At 48.1% G+C, this 17,824-nt stretch overlaps 1 protein-coding gene across 20 annotated transcripts in view; it reads left to right on the top strand.

Annotated features, from left to right (window-relative positions):
- LOC135909148 (uncharacterized) overlaps window positions 1-17,824 on the top strand; it is a 758,332-nt gene that overhangs the window by 709,560 nt on the left and 30,948 nt on the right. Inside the window, exon 8 of one of the 20 annotated variants that reach the window (XM_070536940.1) lies at window positions 15,457-15,681. The exons of the other annotated variants lie outside the window; for them this stretch is intronic. Coding sequence (XP_070393041.1) covers window positions 15,457-15,471 — 15 coding nt within the window. The 3' untranslated portion in view covers window positions 15,472-15,681. Of the gene's footprint in view, window positions 1-15,456; window positions 15,682-17,824 lie in introns of those variants that run through there. 20 annotated transcript variants of the gene reach the window in all.

Below are 17,824 nucleotides of genomic sequence, written 5' to 3'. Positions count from 1 at the left end.
CAGAGCACGGAGTTTCTATCAGTGCAGTATAGTTTGATTTGCAGCCTCATATGTGACCAGCGAAGGACAAAGTTTTTTTTCAACCTTGAAGGTAGTACCATTCAACACAACACTTCTATTTCAATGTGAGTACCTAATTTCCGTTCAAAAGTATATACCAGTTGCGGCAGTAGTTTTGCACCAAATGTAGCTGAGTGGAACGTGAAAATAATTCTTAAGCTTCGTATTTTCCGTTAGTGATTTTTCTTCAATATTTCATATTTAAAGGTTTTCTTTTCACATTGTAGTCAGGTTACTAATAGCGCAAAAAATTCTACAATTTGGTGTTGCGCAAAGCTATATGTTATGTTCAACGAATAGTTTCGTCATCGTGTAGCCCAATGCTAGTTGGCTAGAAAATTGTGAAGGATATCGAACATCTAAAATATTGCTATATGCAATAAGCCATGTAGTTGCGTGTAACCAACTGCTAGGACACATGCCTAAACTGATGGATGATGGCCCATTAAATGTAGGGGGTATATTTTATTATTACTATTTCTGTATTTTTATGTAGGGGGCACTGTGTTTTTCAAAAAGAAATGTGGCGTCATTGCCGTTTTCATGGGCAGTTAGCGGAAATATCACAAATGTTGCGTATATTATACTATTCGAGCAGTTAAAGTGAAAGTGTGCACTTCAGTGACCTTAAGTGCACACTTCAGATATCACAGCCGTTGCACATATCATTACTGCGCTAATACAGCGGCAAGTGCGCGTGCTTCATGAACACGCTGAGCTGTGCCAATACGTCACGCCTAAATACTTTATATTCCAAATAGATTGCACTACTGTGCCAGCTTTTTACTTTACAAAGCGGAAAACTTTGTGCGCGCATGACATCGACAAGAAAGGCACCTTGAAAAACGAATTTCGTACAGTGCTAAAAGGCTATTTTTGGTGCACAAAACATGCACAAGCTTCTGTTTGTTTGCCTGAGTCCAGACAACTGAGCTTTCTTCTAAGCCCACGTGTAAGAGCGTGGATATGTGCGTTACCTTCGTCAGAATGTTCCGAGAGAAGGAAAAAAACTTTCAGACCCACTCCAATGACGAGTTCGTAGACCTTCACAGAAACAGAATAGCACTGTAATACAATGCGGTCATGGCAGCAGCTTCAATAGCACTGTAAAGATGCTTTACGCAGTGAAATACAGCAACCAGGAAGCTCCTATATAGATTTCAGAAGCCGGTCACAGAAAAGAAACCTTTAAAACAAAACGTGTTGCAAGTTCACCTGTTCTGGTTTTCGCCATCACGTTGCAACAATGCAATGTGATGGAGCAATGCAGCCCTGCGCCGTCGGGCATAAGCGATAATTCTCTAGTGCCATGTTGTGCTTGCGCCATATGGATAGAAAAGTGTCATGTGATTACGATACTCTCTATTGGGAAACTTGAGCGCGGCTCTATACGTGCCCTCATTTCGCGATATATTGAGGCAATAAATTTGAGACCGGCATCACTCCACGGACTGGCAGTAGGCCAGTGCCGCCAACGCCTTCGCAGAGGAAGGGTCACTACGGGAGCGCTGGCATAATGAGGGCCATCGGAGCCGGCTGTGGAAGAAGACGACGACCGCACAAGCAGTGGCACGAGCGCGTTTGCGCGGCTAGGTCGAGCGACGCCAACGCTCAACCCAGGAACGGGCGCCTAAGAGCTGCGGGCTAAAACGTTCCCCTCACCAGATCTACACCTGGGTTATCTCGTAGACTCATTACCTCTACGTGCCTTTGAAAGTCGCAGCCGTTATAAACCTAAATCAGCAACTTAATGCGCTCACGCTCTAACGGAGTGTTATCCGTCAGAGATGCAGAGCCGCAACCACTAGACAAAACCCGGCACAACGATGACGCGTAGCTCCACCCTAAGCTTCGTTTATTACACTTTGCACCTGTTTGGTTGACTACCACCGGCCTATATACGATGGCCGCCTTGGTTATCCAGTTAAAAGCTCTAGATATATCTTTTGTATGAATAGCCAAATTTTTGCTGGTAACGTCTATAATATACCAGAACGTGTGGCAAAATCCACCATTGCTATTTGAGTGTTTCATGTCTATTCCGTTGATGCGTGTTAGTTTTCGCGTGGACCCATTCTGCAAGATGTTGGCAAATAGCGCCGTCAAATGTCCTCAACTGAAATAACAGCTTGTGTGGCAACTTTTTTTCTTTCTTGCTATAGTATTAGAAGATGCGGTGCAAGGACGAACTTATTTGGCAATGCTTTGAATGCTAAATATTCATCTATGTCGAGATTGGATCGGTAAAACGTTTATTTGAGCCTGCAGTAAAACGCGCTGGCTCGCGCACTCCGGACGGGGCCTACGTCATCTTTTTGGCGCTGGCCGCGCGGCCTTTGTTGCTGCTCGCCTTTGCCGGCTCGCTGGGTTTCAAGCGGGCCAACGCCTTGAGGACCTGCTGGACAACCCAGAGTTGTTCTGTTTGGTTTTCGCTCCATGCGGCTGCTTCGAGTCGCGGTGGGATCCTCCCAGACTTGGCTTCTTCCTGGTACTTGGTGCAGTTCCACCGCCTGTGTGCCAAGTCGGCCATCTCCCTTCGGCAGACTCTGCACTTGTCTGTCGGGTGCGTCTCGGGATACATTCTGGGCATCAGCGACAGGCTGGGGAGTGTGCACGCTTGCAGCTGTCTGAATAAAATGGCTTGCTCTCGACTCAGTTCCATGCAAGGGGGTGGGAGGGTTCTGCGAGTGAGGCGGAAAGCCTCGGTTGTCTCGTTGTATTCGGTCATTCGGCCCTTGGTGCTGAACCAGAGCGGCCAGTCGACAGAGGCACGGTCAGCTACCGCGCGCGCCTCGGCACGTGCCATCTCGTAGTGGTTGGCGTTGTCGTTTGCTGCCGTCGTTGTCCTGTAATGCGTGCAGTATGCGCACCGCGTCCTTCACTATCCAGCCTTTCGCGTAATTTTTCACCGCCTGCCTCGAGTCACGCAGCACCATGTGGCAGTCGTGGTCGGCGATGGCCAAGGCGATGGTCGAGAAAATATATTTGGCCGAAACCCACAACGACCGCTTCAGCTATAACGACGGTTGTGAGAAATGTAGCTTTTCAGAACCATGGAAATGAATGCTTCAGTGCTAACAATACGTATGCTGTAAAACACACGTTGTTACCGGGATAACCAATATTTCCAAACTATTACTGTATACAAAGTTACAACAGCCACAAGCAGCGGCGACTCTGGCTTTCGCAACATGGCTTTCGCGGTCTGGCTCTGGCCACCTCGTCGCCGTCGTCTTCGCCCGAGCAAGCGTAACAGCCCGTTCACTATGTCGTGGCAATGTGCACGCGTATCTAAGCAACAGCATGAAGCATTGTAAGCAGTGACCTCCTGCTTGTTATGATGAACCAGAGGGGGCCGTTACATACTGCTGAAGTCTCACTACGGGCACAATAGCAGAGTTCTGCTATTGTGCTCGTAGAGTATCCACACCTGCAGAGTTCTGTACGTGTAGATGGCGGTGACTCGACGACAGGTTCGATTTCGTATGTAACGTCGGTGACTTGGCGTAGCACCCTGTAAGAGCCGTCGTAGCGGGAGAAAAGCTTTTCGGAGAGATCGATGAGGCGGAACGGAGACCACAGTAGTACCAGGCATCTGGGGAGTAACAAACGTCTCTGTGGCGACTGCCATACAGGGCTTTTTGGTATGCCTGGGACACTGTGAGCCGTTCGCGAGCAATCTGGCGAGCTGTGTTGGCATGCGCTATGCCAACACGAACATACGTAGTGGATGAGCTTAGGGCAGCGGGAATTATCGAGAAGCAGAGAAGGCTCGCATGCATACAGAGGATAAAACTGTGAGTATCCAGTGGTGTCATGCCTGGACGAGTTGCAGGTGAAACATACGGCAAAATATCGTCCTAATCGCGGTGGTCGGCCGATAGGTACATCAATAGTATATCATCCACAGTTCGGTTCAGGCGCTCTGTGAGTCAATTCGTTTGTGGGTGAGAAGCAGTTCTGAGTTTGTGGAGGGTAAAGCATGAACGAAGGATGTATTCGATGACGCGTGACAAAACGTACCGGCCTCAATCAGTCAAAAGTCGTCAGAAGAAAATCGGCGACATCCGTAGCGCAGCTGGTTGGGATGGCACGGGTAATGGCGTATCGCGTCGCGTAGTCAGTCATGACGGGGACCCACTGGCTGCCTGATGTCGATGTTGGAAAGGGGCCAAGATGGTCCAGCCCAACATGAAAGAACGGTTCGGCGGGAATGTCAATAAGCTGAAGCAGACCGGCAGGTAGCATAGGAGATCAAGGAACTCTAGAGAAGATAAATGGATGGTAGTGTGGGATATTACGTGGGCGTCAACATGGAGTTCCAGTTGAAGCACACCTAAGGAGCAGTCGATAAGGGCAAAGTGTGTCGAGAGAAAGTCAAGGCCGAGGGTCACTTCGTGAGTGCACCTCGCAAGCGCGGCAAGGAAAACAGTGGTCTGATGGCCAGCAATTGCAGACTCTGGCAGTGCACATTCCAAGAACAACAGATGTGCTGCCATCAGCAACCCCTACTGTGTTCTAAATAGCAGGCATAAAAACTTTGCGGAGCTGGCTACGGAGAGCAGCGCTCATTATTTAAATACGCGCTCTGGTGTCTACGAAGGCCGTGACGGTAACGTCGTCCACTTGAATGTCCAGAAGGCTTCGCTGCGTAGTTAAAGTGAACAAGAGTTTTATATCAGGTCACTGATGCAGCATCACCTACGCGTGCTGCACGGCTTGGTTCTCCGGAGCGTAAGTACCTGGCCGTGAGGTGGACGAAAACTAGTATGGTCGTGGCGATAGATATCGACGGCCTTGTGGGGACGGTGAGCGGCTAAACCTGTTGTGTGGGATGGTGGCATCAGAAGCATGTGAGTCAGATCGAGAGAGAAAGCGTCGAATGTAGCCTCCAGGACTACGCCAAGATCCAGTGGTCTAGTTTGAAGACGATGACCAGCTAATGCGGCCGTGACGGGCATTGTGTCCAACCCGCGAGCAGTTGAAACATATGCGTCGGTGGTGTGTCGTTTTCCAGTCAGCCGAGTTTCTGTAGCGCGAAGAGTAGACCTGCCTCTGGGTGGTTTGCAGGATTACGTTCAGGTGGGCGGATGCAACAGACTGCGGATGACAAAATCAGGTTCGCTAAATCCTGGCGGACGGCTGCTTACATGAACGACACGGTGGACAGGTTGGCTGACAACGTCTGGAAGGACGGCCGTAGGAGCTATTGTTTCGAGTTCGGGCAGGACAATGCCAGTTACAGACATCGGTGCGTCCTTGCATGGCGGTGGTTTTAGGCAGCCGAAGGAACTGGCGGCTGATGCGGTGGCTCTTCGCTTGTTGAACTATTCCTTAACTATGGCGTCGACCGTCGTACATTTTTTGAATACAAGTAGATTAAATGTGTCGTCGGCTATTGCGTTCAGAATGTGTGAAACCTTGTCGCTTCGGTCATTTTTGTGGGAGCTTTTCGACAAACGCCCAGTAGGTCCTGTATGTACAATATGTACGATTCAGTGGTCGTCTGATTTCAGGATCCGAGCTCCTTTCTAGACGCCTGCTGAGGGCCAAATGTTCTGCTGAACAACTCACGCTGCTTCGTCTTGCAAGCGTCCCAACTTGTAAGGTCTTTTTCATGCGTGTGGTTCCACACGTGTGCCGTTCCTTTCCCGTAGCAAATCACGTTGGCTTAAATCAGCGTAGGGTCCCACCTGTTGTGGTCACTCACGCGCTCGTACATGTCGATCCACTCTTCGACGTCCAAGCCATCCGTACCAGAAAAGGTTTCCTTGTCTCATGATGTATCAGAATCACGGGAGCTGGTGGCTGCTGCGCCGTCGTTACTTCAGTTATCATCGCGGAGCAACCAAGACGGCGACTGCATCGAGGTTCCATGCTTGGTTATCGAAGATGTCACACCGTCAGGTTTAACCCGCACCTCCATGAAAAAAATGTCATGGGGATAACGTAAATTTACAAACTATTACAATATACAACGTACAACAGCCGCAAACAGCCGCGACTAATGCAATGCTATCGCGCGCGCCTCTGGCCACTTCGTCGTCGTCGTCTTCGACCGACCGGCACTAACAGCCCCTTCATTGTCTCGTGGCAATATGTATGCGTGTCTCAGCAACAGAACGAAGCATTGTAATCATATTCTGACGGGCACCCTTCGGAAGAATTGTACTCGACGACAATTTAAGAATTCACTACCAGATCCACGCACAAAACCCCGGAGCACTTGCTCTCCGCGCCTCCGCTCTTCAAAACATTATGCCGAGAGACTTGAAGACATCTCTTGCTCTCACTTCTCATTTCAAAAATAGCCGTGCCCTCTGAAGCCCGTTGATTGCTTAAGAGCTGTTTCACTGAATATGTAACCACTATGTTAATTGGGGAAAAACGTATTGTTCCTAGGTAAAATAAGACCTTTGGCTGCTTTCTTACGTCACGTAATAAGAATGAGATAAGTCAGCGAGACAAGGTAGCCATCGTTGTTTATTTCCACTTCATCCTCTTCTCTCTCAACATTTTCTCTTCTTCTAGCTTACACTCCGCCTCTTTTGAGTTTCACCCCTCCAGAGTCCTTCGTGAAAGGATCATAGTAGCCCCAATCCCTAAGAACATGAGTCCAAAATACCACCAGGGACGTAGAAATGTTCGAGCTCGAAAGTTAATGCAGCAATTCGATGGAAACCCGGATACAGTCTACACAGATGTCGCTTGATGTGGCGCTTACAAATACGCCCTCGCAGTGGTAGGAGCGGCCGCAAATCAAGGGCTTGTGACTTGTGCCACGGCTAGAGTTGCATCTGCGAATACCGCAGAAGCTTCAGCCATCGCGCTAGCTATTAAAACTAAGGACGCTCTGGGACAATCGTCGATAACTCTTACAGATTCCCAAGTCGCATGTAGACTATTCCTCACCGGGAGGCTACCACACAGCACCACTCACCTATTAGGATCCAACCTAACGCAGAAACACATGATCATCTGGTGCCCGGGTCACGCAGGACTCGAGGGCAATGAGAGAGCGGACGGCGCAGCTCGTGCTCTTGTCAACCGAGCGGCCGACCACTCTGACGAAAACCCCTTTTTACCACGAGACATCATTGAGCGCCAGCGGCGCGAGCGAAGAAAGTACAGTCCACCACACCCTGACCTATCCAGGTCAGGATAGGTCAGGATGTGGTGACTGGCGCCGAATACAGACGCACACATTTCCAAACCTTTATTTGAAAAATGCCATTCACCCAACGCTGTACAGCGCTCGCTGTCCTTGGTGCGGAGGCCGGCCAACTCTCGCCCACATTACGTGAGACTGTCAGATCAGGCCACCCAAAATTAATACACCAAAAATAGCCGGCAAACTTTCCGGAAGGGAGCAGTGGGAGACTTGGCTCGCCAGCGAGGATCGGGAGATGCAACTAGCGCTTCTCGACCAAGCATGGCGGACCGCTCAAGCCAGTGGGGCCCTGGACTAGGGGCTCCACCCACTCGCTTTCTGCACTTTTTTATTTTAAATAAACGTTTTGATATATATACCCCTCCTGGGGTGATAAGGAATGGCGTTGCTCACAGCTGCAGCCTGTAATTGTCCACTGTTCATATACCCAACAGTTTTTACTAAGTCTTGCTTCACACACGTTTTCACGACCTGGAACGGGCAAAGAATTTCACGTCGGTTCCTGGAAGTACCTTTAGGACAAGAACAAAGTCGTTTAACTTGATACCAGGTACATATCCACGATGACTTTTATGACTCTTGTCAAATTGGCATTTCATCGGTTCGGCATACCCGCTGCGCTCTTCGATGGTTTTTTGCCGTTCCGTTAGCAGCAATTTGTCGTAAATTTTAAGTTCTTGGCGGACGAGCAGATTCGGGGCTTCACCATATGTGGCGAAATCTGAGCTACATCGTAGGATTGTGGTATGTGTCTTGTTATGGTGTGCACCGGCTGCTTCTAGGCAGCACTTCCGTCGTCCTTCGAAATTTGGTTACATTGACATAAACTGCTTTACGTCGCTGATAACTTTCTCCGCCAATCTATTGGCTTGGGGATGATATGGAGAGCACCACCACAGCACAACCCTGCGACAGTCAGCCCAGTGCTGAAACTTGTTGGTCATGAATGCACGTTCATTTTCAGAGACTACGACCTTTTACTTCGAAACCACGCTCGCTGAAGACGGGCAATACCACTATTTCTATCTTCTTTTCCAAGGCATGCAGCTACCATTTTTGTTCATTGGTCGAATGGCACTAGCAATGATGGTCTACCGCACGCCTTCGCTCTTTTATTTATTCAACTCGGCAAATTGCACATGCACTATTTCGAAAGTGCGTCTGAGCGAACCGGTAATACGAGTCCGGTCGTGGGCGGTATTTTGCCTTATTGACCAGGCACAAGTGGCGCGATCGAACATAGCTGTCTACAACTCTCTTCATATTCTTTCGTGTGAACATCTATAGAAGCTTGTTATAGGTTCACCAGAAACCAGCATGACTGCCAGAGTCAGAAGTGCCATGGTACATATACAGCACCTTTGGAACGAGGGTCTCCAGCACCACAAACATTCTATTGGCCAACTGTAGACCTTCGCTTCCTCCCCATAGTTTCGTCACCTTTAACAATTCATGTTGAACTTCAACCTCCAGTCTAGACAACGCATTTGCGGCCTTCAGCCCACTGCATGACCGATGGATAACCTCAAACTCATACTGCTGTGGTTCGTTTATCTAGCGTGTCAGGTTTCCTTTTGGCTCTAACTGGAGAGATAGCTTTGAGCCTGGTGGTCTGCATACAGCTTGAATTTTCTGCCGCCTACGTACGAGCTAGAGTATCGCGCTGCCATGAGGGCGGTAAGGGCCTCTGTCTCCATCGTAGAGTAGTTGAGCTGAGAAGAATTAAACGTGTAGGAATAGCACACTACGACTCAAAGTAGTCGATTTAGTGGAGAACTGCGGATCCTCTGATAGAGCACTGCCGCTGTACTATAACGTGATGCATCTGTGTTCATACCGAATGGCAGGCCGAAGTCAGGTAGAGTTGGTACTGGGTCAGACGGGCTGTGGCGCACTAGTTCTTGATAGACGACTTCACAATCATCCGACAAAAAACATCTTTTCTTTTCAGCTTGGTCAGGCACTTGTGCCAGCTTTTCGCTATGCCTAGTAGGTACAAGCGCATCTTCATAACCTTGTCAAGGTCTTGTCGTCAATTATTTTGGTCGCACGCGTACGCATAGAAACTCTGCACGGCATGAGCGTTTGCAGGTGACGAACGGTCCTAAGCATCGCGTTTTACAGCTTACGACAGCCTCCGAGAAGGCTGGAGGACGTTTTTCACCACGAGCTCTAGTATTTGTTGCTGGTGTTCAGTGTTTCTGCTCTCGAGTTTTATAATGTGATGAAAAATGTCTTGCGCACTCTCATAATTTCCGGTCTTGTTCACCCCTGCTGGTCGTACAAGGTTACGTTATACCACCAATAGCAAAAGGTCGTCTCAGTGAGCCTGCTGAACAAGGGATCAGTGCCCAGCCGTAAGTGTGAACCGTCCACCGTCGAAAAGCTTGTCACGATCGCGTGCTGGTAGCCGTCCGTACAGATTTCGATCACGTCCAAGCACGTGGTCGGTAAAACGAAGCAGATGAGGTGCACAAGTTCACATCCTGTTCACTGCGCCAAGCTTGTAATAAAACTGTGCTGGTTCAATAGGACAATGTAGGCACTGCTTGTTTATTTCCATTTCACCCCCTTCGGTTCACCCAACCTTTTCTCTTCTTCTTCTACCTTACATATTATATGCCATAAAGTTTGCCAAAACGCCCTGGTCTCATTTTCGAACAAGTGACACGACAAATCACCAAATAACCCTGCTTAATCTCGCAGGAAAAGGGAAAGTGGATAAAAGTTGAACGAACATAAGTAGTTGGCACATTCGAATTTCCATTGTTTCGTTGGACCTCGGTAGCTGTATCAGTACATTGTGAGGCTGTTTTGTCACAGCCCAAAAATTCCTTGAATAGTTTGTGGAATTCATTTGCTTTACCGAATACTTATTTAAAAAAGAATTTCAGGCCTACATAAAAAATTACGCTTCCTAAAAACGCTAGATTTAAACTGTATTCTTCGAAAGGCCCCAAGCCTCATCGAATTCTGGGGATTGGTGGCTGACAAAAATGATGTCGCCTTCTCATGTATTTTGATTGGATTTCCCAAACTAAAGATTGCTCTTGATACTTGACGTTTCTCAAAATTTCAACTTTCACAAAATTTATAAAGAATTTTAAGAGATAAATTGCAAATCCACTCAATGCAGTTGCTAGATTTGACGCAATTCTTTTAAGTTGAATTGAACTCATCGAATTGGAGCTCTTCTGAACAAAGCTCTCTTCCTTTGACTTCCGCAGCTTGCACAACTAGGATCTTCCCTCAACTACCGGTGTGGTAGCTTAATTGGTAAGGGCATTGCACGCGTGATGTGAATACGCGCGTTTGTATCCAACCTGCGGCCAGTTGATTTTTTTTAAACGAAAGCGTTACTGGATGCGATCTTGCGATTTCACCGTGGCGGTGCTCCAAAGAGGCACATGAAGTCACAACGCGCGCCTCGCAGTGGATATTTCTCTCTCCCTCTCTCGCTCCGTAGTGCTTGTATATTTACCCTGTCATTGCTACTACAGGGTGGACGGTGCTGAGTCAAGCTGCAGTATCCGCAGCTTTTTCGCCGTCTCCCCTTTTTCACAAATGTTTTTGTTTGGTGAAAATAAAACACTGACTGACTGAGTGACTGCGCACGCCCCATTAGTGGCACCGAGTCACAAGTGTTTAGCCGCTGCGCCACGCCTTTCCGCTGCCGCCGTTTGGTACGACGTCACACCACGTTCCTTGTCGTTGCGCTCGCCTCGGCTCGCTTCGCCAGCTGCGTCGCATGCCTGATAACATGCTGAAGAATTGGAAAGGACAGCTCGCGTGCGCTGCAACCGCAGTTGAGGCGGCAGTATGGACGGTGACAATTCTGACAAGCAGGAGGAGGCCTGGAATTGACATCGGAACGAGATGAAGAGGAAACGAATCGCCTAGGAAACAGGCGAACAGTGCGCCGAGCGACTGGCTAAACGCCGCAACGTAGCTAGACAACCAGACTAGCCTGCACTTGCCATCAAGATTAACCAAGGCTAACTATGTTATGCCTTGGCTTTCGCTACGTATATCCTGGCACAGTTGAACTAAGCCACTGCAAATTTTTTCATCCGCTTTTATTTTCGAGTAATTTATTCTTTCTTTAATTCAATTAGTCACTATAAGTTCCCCTTTGCTGTCCTTGGTGTCTTTGTTTGTTGGCTTCTTAAGATATGATTATTAAATATCGTACCCCTCAGTTCCCTTTCTTCTCGTTAATCGTAATAAATGTAATGTGCATCATATGGTCACCATGAGCTTAAATTTAGCAACCTTTTTTAGGTTTTCTGGAGAGAAAATAAAATAAGAACTGAATTATTCCCAGACTGTAATACCACCCGCAATTCTATTGTTCCGTTATAGTTAAATTGAGCGCGAAAAGAATAGCGGTGCAATAAATAGTCTTTATTAGTCATAAAATTGTAGTCACGAAATTTACAGAAGAAAGATGGCCGCTTCGTCAATGTTTCTTGTGAATAATACGAATCCTGCAAAACAAAGTAAAAGAACAAGTTGATAAGTCACATAAACTTGGACCACAACGATACTCTCAGTCATTACCTGTTACTTTAAATATAAGTTAAATTCATGTTTATTTCCGTAAAGAAGCAAGCTAATTGCAATTGCATAGTAAAGATCAACAGAAGTCTGCCAATCTGGAACTTTATGTATATACCTATAAAATTTTAGTTGCCTAAAAATTGCGGGAACCAACTGTATAGTATCCTCAGTTAACTTAAGCTGAGGATACATGAGCTGACATGAGGTTTTGGTTGTTTTCTTTAAACATATTCTACAGCGCATGCCTCCACAAAAGGAACTGAAATATCTAAGGCCCTCGGTAACGAAATTGTAGACAACTACAGCTCTCCTAACATGGTGCGATTAACATTGTGTATCCATGCTACCAGGAGAGAGAGAGAGATAATCTAATTGAAAGAAGGCAGAGAGGTCGGCCTGAGCTAAGGTGCTCTAGCCTGCTACTCTGCACAGGGGGAGGGGGAACGGGGACATAAAGATGTGATGAGGGATGATGATGACATAGCAAGAGAGATGCGCAAAGGCGAAAGCAAGTTCAACACTCTGGTGATAAACATTCACAAATGTCATCCATGAAGCCACAATCAGGCTTCGCATCAAGTTTGTAGTCACCAGTTTGAGTGAACATAAAATAAAGGCGTTAGGATGAAGCTGGTGGGGGCCTCCCCTGCGTGAACAGCACAAGCGCCAAACAGAATATTTATATCATATAAAGAGCTGCGATAAGCGGCTCTAGCACGGCGAGCACTTGTAGGGCACTTTTAGCGGCCGGAGTCTCGAGACCACCGAGAATCACGCGCGTTGATTCTACTAGGTGCTTCAGCATTTTTTGTACACTCTCCTCATTGTGTTCATCTCTTTGCTTGCTCGTAGTGTCGCCGGTTTCATTGGCCCTATGATTCTTGGCTTCATGGCGCAGAGGACCACTAGTGCCCGCTGGCATGGCCGTGGGCCTCGAGGGCAGCAAAGGCCATTCCGTGTCTTTATCAGTCGATGGAGGTGAATGTTTGCCACGTGCTCTCGTCGACCTTGGATGATCAGTAGACGCCGTTACCGTTCTCGGTGGACGCACAGGCAGAGGTGACCGTGGTACCTCTGCCACGCTAGGCAGTTCTCCTGGAATGGTTTTGTGATGCTTCTGTCGCGAGCGTTGGCCACTTTGGCGAACAGATTGAGCAGCCTCTGTACGCGAAGATTGGTCTCTTGCCATTTTTCGAAGGATACGAACCTCCTGTTTCATCTTCGGGCATTCCTTCGAAGTCGCTTCGTGAGAGCCAGTGCAGTTGGGACACTTAAATGAGGACGCCTCACAGACGGTGGTATCATACTCTCCGCCGCAATGCGAGCAGGCGGCTTTCCTTCTACAAACAGCGCTCACGTGTCCTATCTTGTGACATTTCCGGCACTGAATAGGCCTCGGAACGAATGGTCGTACTCGGTGTATAACGTAGCCCACTTTGACAGACGCTGGTAATGTCGAAGAAGCAAACGTTAACTTGATACATCGGGAGTCCCCCAAGCGGTGAATGTCAAGAATGCGCACCGATGACCTCAAAAGACTCTTGAGGTCCGCATGCTTGATTTCAAGCTCTACGTCGGAAATCACTCCAGTTGTTGTCTCCTTCCCGTAAGTAATAAAGGAGCGGACGGGGATTGCGCTTAACTGTGGAATGTTCTTTAACTTCTCAAGTATTGCGGAATTTTTCACATCTATTGTCAGGATGTTCTTGCGAGCGTTGATCCTGATTTCGTTAATTTGCCCAGGGGCCACACTTTCAAAATATTCGGTGAGGAACTGCCTGCTGAGGGAGTTCATGCTGTGTGACGTCGAGAGCAGCACGTAAGAAACCATGAAGGATTTTTGCTCACTTTGATACGATGAAGTCGCCTCAGTCGACATATGGCGCATCTTCTTCATGCGGCGGCCCATGACTACGGTGTACTCGCTGTCAGAGTCCATGGCTTCTGGCGTTGAGCTCTCCCAGGAATCGAGCTGGTCCGAGCTTCCAAAGGCACGTCGTCCAAAATTGAGCGATGAAGTAGACGACTGACCTTGTTCAGGTGGTCGTGGGTACATCTTCTTGCTCTACCTTGATGAAATAACTCTCACGAAAATGACAAGAACGTAAAAAAATGCATAACAGCGAGAGGCCCAGAACACCAGTGAGCTCTGGGCACTTCTTTAATGTAAACGAAAATATAGGTCACTAATATAGAGGTTTTTAGCACCAACTCTTTGCAACCGTTAGTAATGATGAAACGGCTAGTGACGGTGCCACATAAGAAACCGCTAGTTCAAATGTAGGCGCGACTCTATTTACAATATCATGATGCGTATACGTGTACTCTTGTTCCAGGTATGATTACTGTAATATGGCAGCACTATAAAAAGCCGGCCAAAATTAGACGTTGTAACTGCGGCATGCTGGATTACCTCATTGCGCAGGTATGAAGTGTATGAAGTGGCGATCGTTCTGTAGACTTGTGCAGCCATAGGAGTCCATTACGTGAATAAAATCTAGCTATTCGCTTCAAGGTCGTTCCTAACATCAGACACGCAATAAAACTAGTTGGAATAAGATTTGATCAACTCACATATTACTCACAAAATTTCTATGGTACATGAGAAACTTTTTACGTTTACGCGCTCAGTTGGAAAAGCGATGATGTAAGAAAGTGTGCCTTGTGGATATGAGGAGTTAACAATATAGCTTCGGCAGGAAATTTGATTGTCGCATCCTGTTGGAGCCTCCATTGCCTGACAAAATTTTAGACGAGCGTTAAAAAACAGCTTTTTACAACGATTGCCGAACATGGACGGACGTCGTAATAGTGATAACGTTTAATGCTGGCAGTATACAAATCATCCTAATCGGCAGTGTCTATTCGAAGTGAATAATTTTATTTTCGCAAATGACTTTTCGCATATATCTTCCCGCATCTGGTTTCTTTTTTAAGCAGCATGCCTTAGTATCCGTGCTTAGCGTAGCGACATCATCACACCACCTTAGCACCCGAAGCATTAAACAACTTCCACCACCCTTTCTTGTGCTTTCGTTGTCGGAGTATACCAGGTGGAAGCGATAGGTCATTAAATTACGACATCACAAATAATTACCACCTTCTGGTCAAAAATTGTTGCTCTCTGTTTCTTGTTAAATTTTCGCTGTTTGGGGAACACCGTACAAGACTCAAAGTTGTAAAGAATAGCTTTAGAGTTGGCCGCAAGAGCTTGAAACCTTCTACGCTTCAGTTAGAAGCTGAATAGCGCCACCTCGAGGTTCTCCTCGAAGCCAAGTAAAGAGGAATATTTAACCATAGCACAAAACAAGGTTAGCCTACAAATGCCGGCGTGCCTAAATATAAGTTACCAACAAACACTATGGGTGACTCTCTACCGGAGGAAAATATGTTTGTCAGGTGTGTCTAGACTTATCCGTCACAGTGTGCGGCGGCAATGGGTGAGTGATGAAGAACTCAATTTCTAAGTTGGATTTATTCAGTTGGAGTTGGTACTACTGCTTTGGCATGGCCACTTCATTCCGGCCATCTGTTTGTTGTGTTGCGATCGCGTATATGCTTTCCACTTCGTCTGTGACCAATATCACACTTACATGCGATAAGTTAAGATAACATAATTAAAAGACAATTACTCACGTCCCTGCCTTGACTGAAGTGTATTTCAGGCTTTCGCAGTGTAACTACCCAGAGAATCCAAAGCCTCCCCCGAAGCCAGAGCCACCGAAGCCAAAGCCGCCGCCACCGCCGAATCCACGGCTGTAGGGGTAAGGATAGTAGCCACCGCCACCGCCGCGATGCGATAGAGCGCTGCCGACCAAGGCTCCAGCAGCGAAACCAAGAGCTCCCGCTCCGAGAGCCTTGAGAAGGATGGCTTGGGCTGCGGACACCGCCACGCAGAACACAGCAGCCACCAACTGGGCGCCCGTCATGGGTGAAAAACGACACAATTCAGGTGGTTGCCTCGGAGTTTAATCCTCCCGCGTGCCTTCCCACCTTTTGTTTGCTAATGATTAGCTTACAAGCAAAGGTGTATCAACAAAGTATCAAGCAAAGGTGTACCAATGACGCTATGATTGCCAAAATGCTATCTGAACTGTTAGAGGGGCAGAAGCGATTAGCTCGTGGCATAGCCGACATAAAGTCATTCCAGAAAACTGTCGACGAGCGTTTTTAACGTCTTCGATTCTCGTGTGACTGTGCTTGAGTCTTCACCACCAGAGGAGTACGACGTCTGACGTGCTCAACTTGAGTCCTTGACTGTTGCTGTGGCGCAGCTGAGTAAAATAAATGATGAGCTCGAAAATAGATCCCGTCGCAATAACTTAATCTTGTATGGCATCCCAGAAGACGCAAATGAAGATGGGGACGACTTATTAAACAAGGTGTCAAACGTCATCTCAGAGAAATTATCGATCCAATGTCCAAGAATCGAATGTTGTCATAGGGCTCTTGCATTGCCCAGGGGGCACTGCGAAAAAGGTGCTAAAAAGCGCCCTCTGTACTAAAATGGGTCGTACCAAGCTCGGTCGTCTGCTTCGGAAAGCACGTTTAGAATATGGACCCGCCACTTTCGGTTGTGTTGTTTCACGGCCTGCAGCGAATATCGGGCGCCGAAGATTTTTTCAGGGGGGGCACGCTGCGTAAAGGCAAGAAATTATGCAGTGCCGAATACGTGTACGCCGTTCAAGAATTAGGCGGCGAAGTTTTAGCACCGTGTCAATCGCAAGTGAAGCGAGTCGCGTACGAAGTGGAACTTCAGGTAAGGTTTGTACGCTAGCTGCTAGTTCAGGCGCACGAACGCGAGCAAATGCTTGCTATAAATGAATCCACAACAGCGATAAGCAGGCATCATGTGTACGGAACTGCTCGAGCACACGATGGTACGCGCCGCGATGTGCGAACTGCTCGAGCGCACGATCGTACGCGCCGCGACGGCAGTGGTCTTTGGACATGCCGCGAAACGGCGGGCCTCCTGCAATCTTTGTTGACTGCATGCCGCTAAGCAAGTAGTTATGCCTGCGTTGTAGTTGCGGCCATCCGTCCTTTTTAGTAACTGGTAATAACTGATGCAATGCATATGAGCTTGCACGTACGTGCGAATCGCGCTGCAGCGCGAGCTCGTGCGCTGCTCGCTTGATGTAGGTTTTAATGACAGCGCTCGAACATCGATGCGCTGCAATCAATACTGCCTTGCTGCGCTGCCTCAAAGTGCTGGCTTGAGATCAAGGATGAGCGCATTTAACTCTCTTAAACTGTGCTGCTCGTACGTAGTGGAGTAGTGAATTGTGATCGAATGAGCCCGACCATTTGTGCTCATTTGCACACACCTGGTCACTTCGCATCGGTCGAATTGTCAATTGTCGCTGTGGCCGGGTCTCGCATCGTGAATTACCTGCCATGCTTGCTGCTATGTCGGTCTGCTGTCGGGACTGTAGGTGCAAAAGACCGAACATTAGAACGCAGATAATCAAGCAAGCTTCAAGACAGGCGAAGCAGTAGGCATGGCACGAAGTTTCGCTTACTCAGCGCGACGAACTGCAGCTATGCAGCTCGCCCGACGCTCCACTTCGTGAGGTCTTCAAGGAGAACGGCGGAATCTGATGTTGGGATTCAGGCCTTCTTGTTCATGGCAGCCCACGACGCAGAAGTAATGACGGTGACGCCTTTTCGAGGCTGCGCTAGGTCTCTCCGGATCGGCGTCACCGATTCCTTCTGCTCGTAGCATTACGTCCCACGGCACACGGAGAGTCCGTTTTCGTTGAACTATAGGCTGCGGCGAGCTCGCAGCGTGGTCGGCGTGGTCTGTGAGAAGTGACGAGCCTTTTTGCACTCGCAACAGGGCATAAAAAAGTGCGAATCGACGCAAAACTCGGCCTAGAAACGTGCTTCGCCACAGCCAGGGTTCAATACGACCCAAGCTGGTACGACCCAGATGTCGTTTCCCGCGCCGCCACCAGGTGCCGCTACTATACCTCAAACTCCAGCGCAAGACGCCCATAGGCTTGGTAGGGTACGCGAGGACCGTCCACGTCC

The sequence above is a fragment of the Dermacentor albipictus genome, chromosome 4, assembly GCF_038994185.2.
Source record: "Dermacentor albipictus isolate Rhodes 1998 colony chromosome 4, USDA_Dalb.pri_finalv2, whole genome shotgun sequence".
NCBI classification, from domain to species: Eukaryota; Metazoa; Arthropoda; class Arachnida; order Ixodida; family Ixodidae; genus Dermacentor; species Dermacentor albipictus.
Note: the sequence above shows the minus strand (reverse complement) of the source record. Positions and strands in the feature narration are given on the sequence as shown.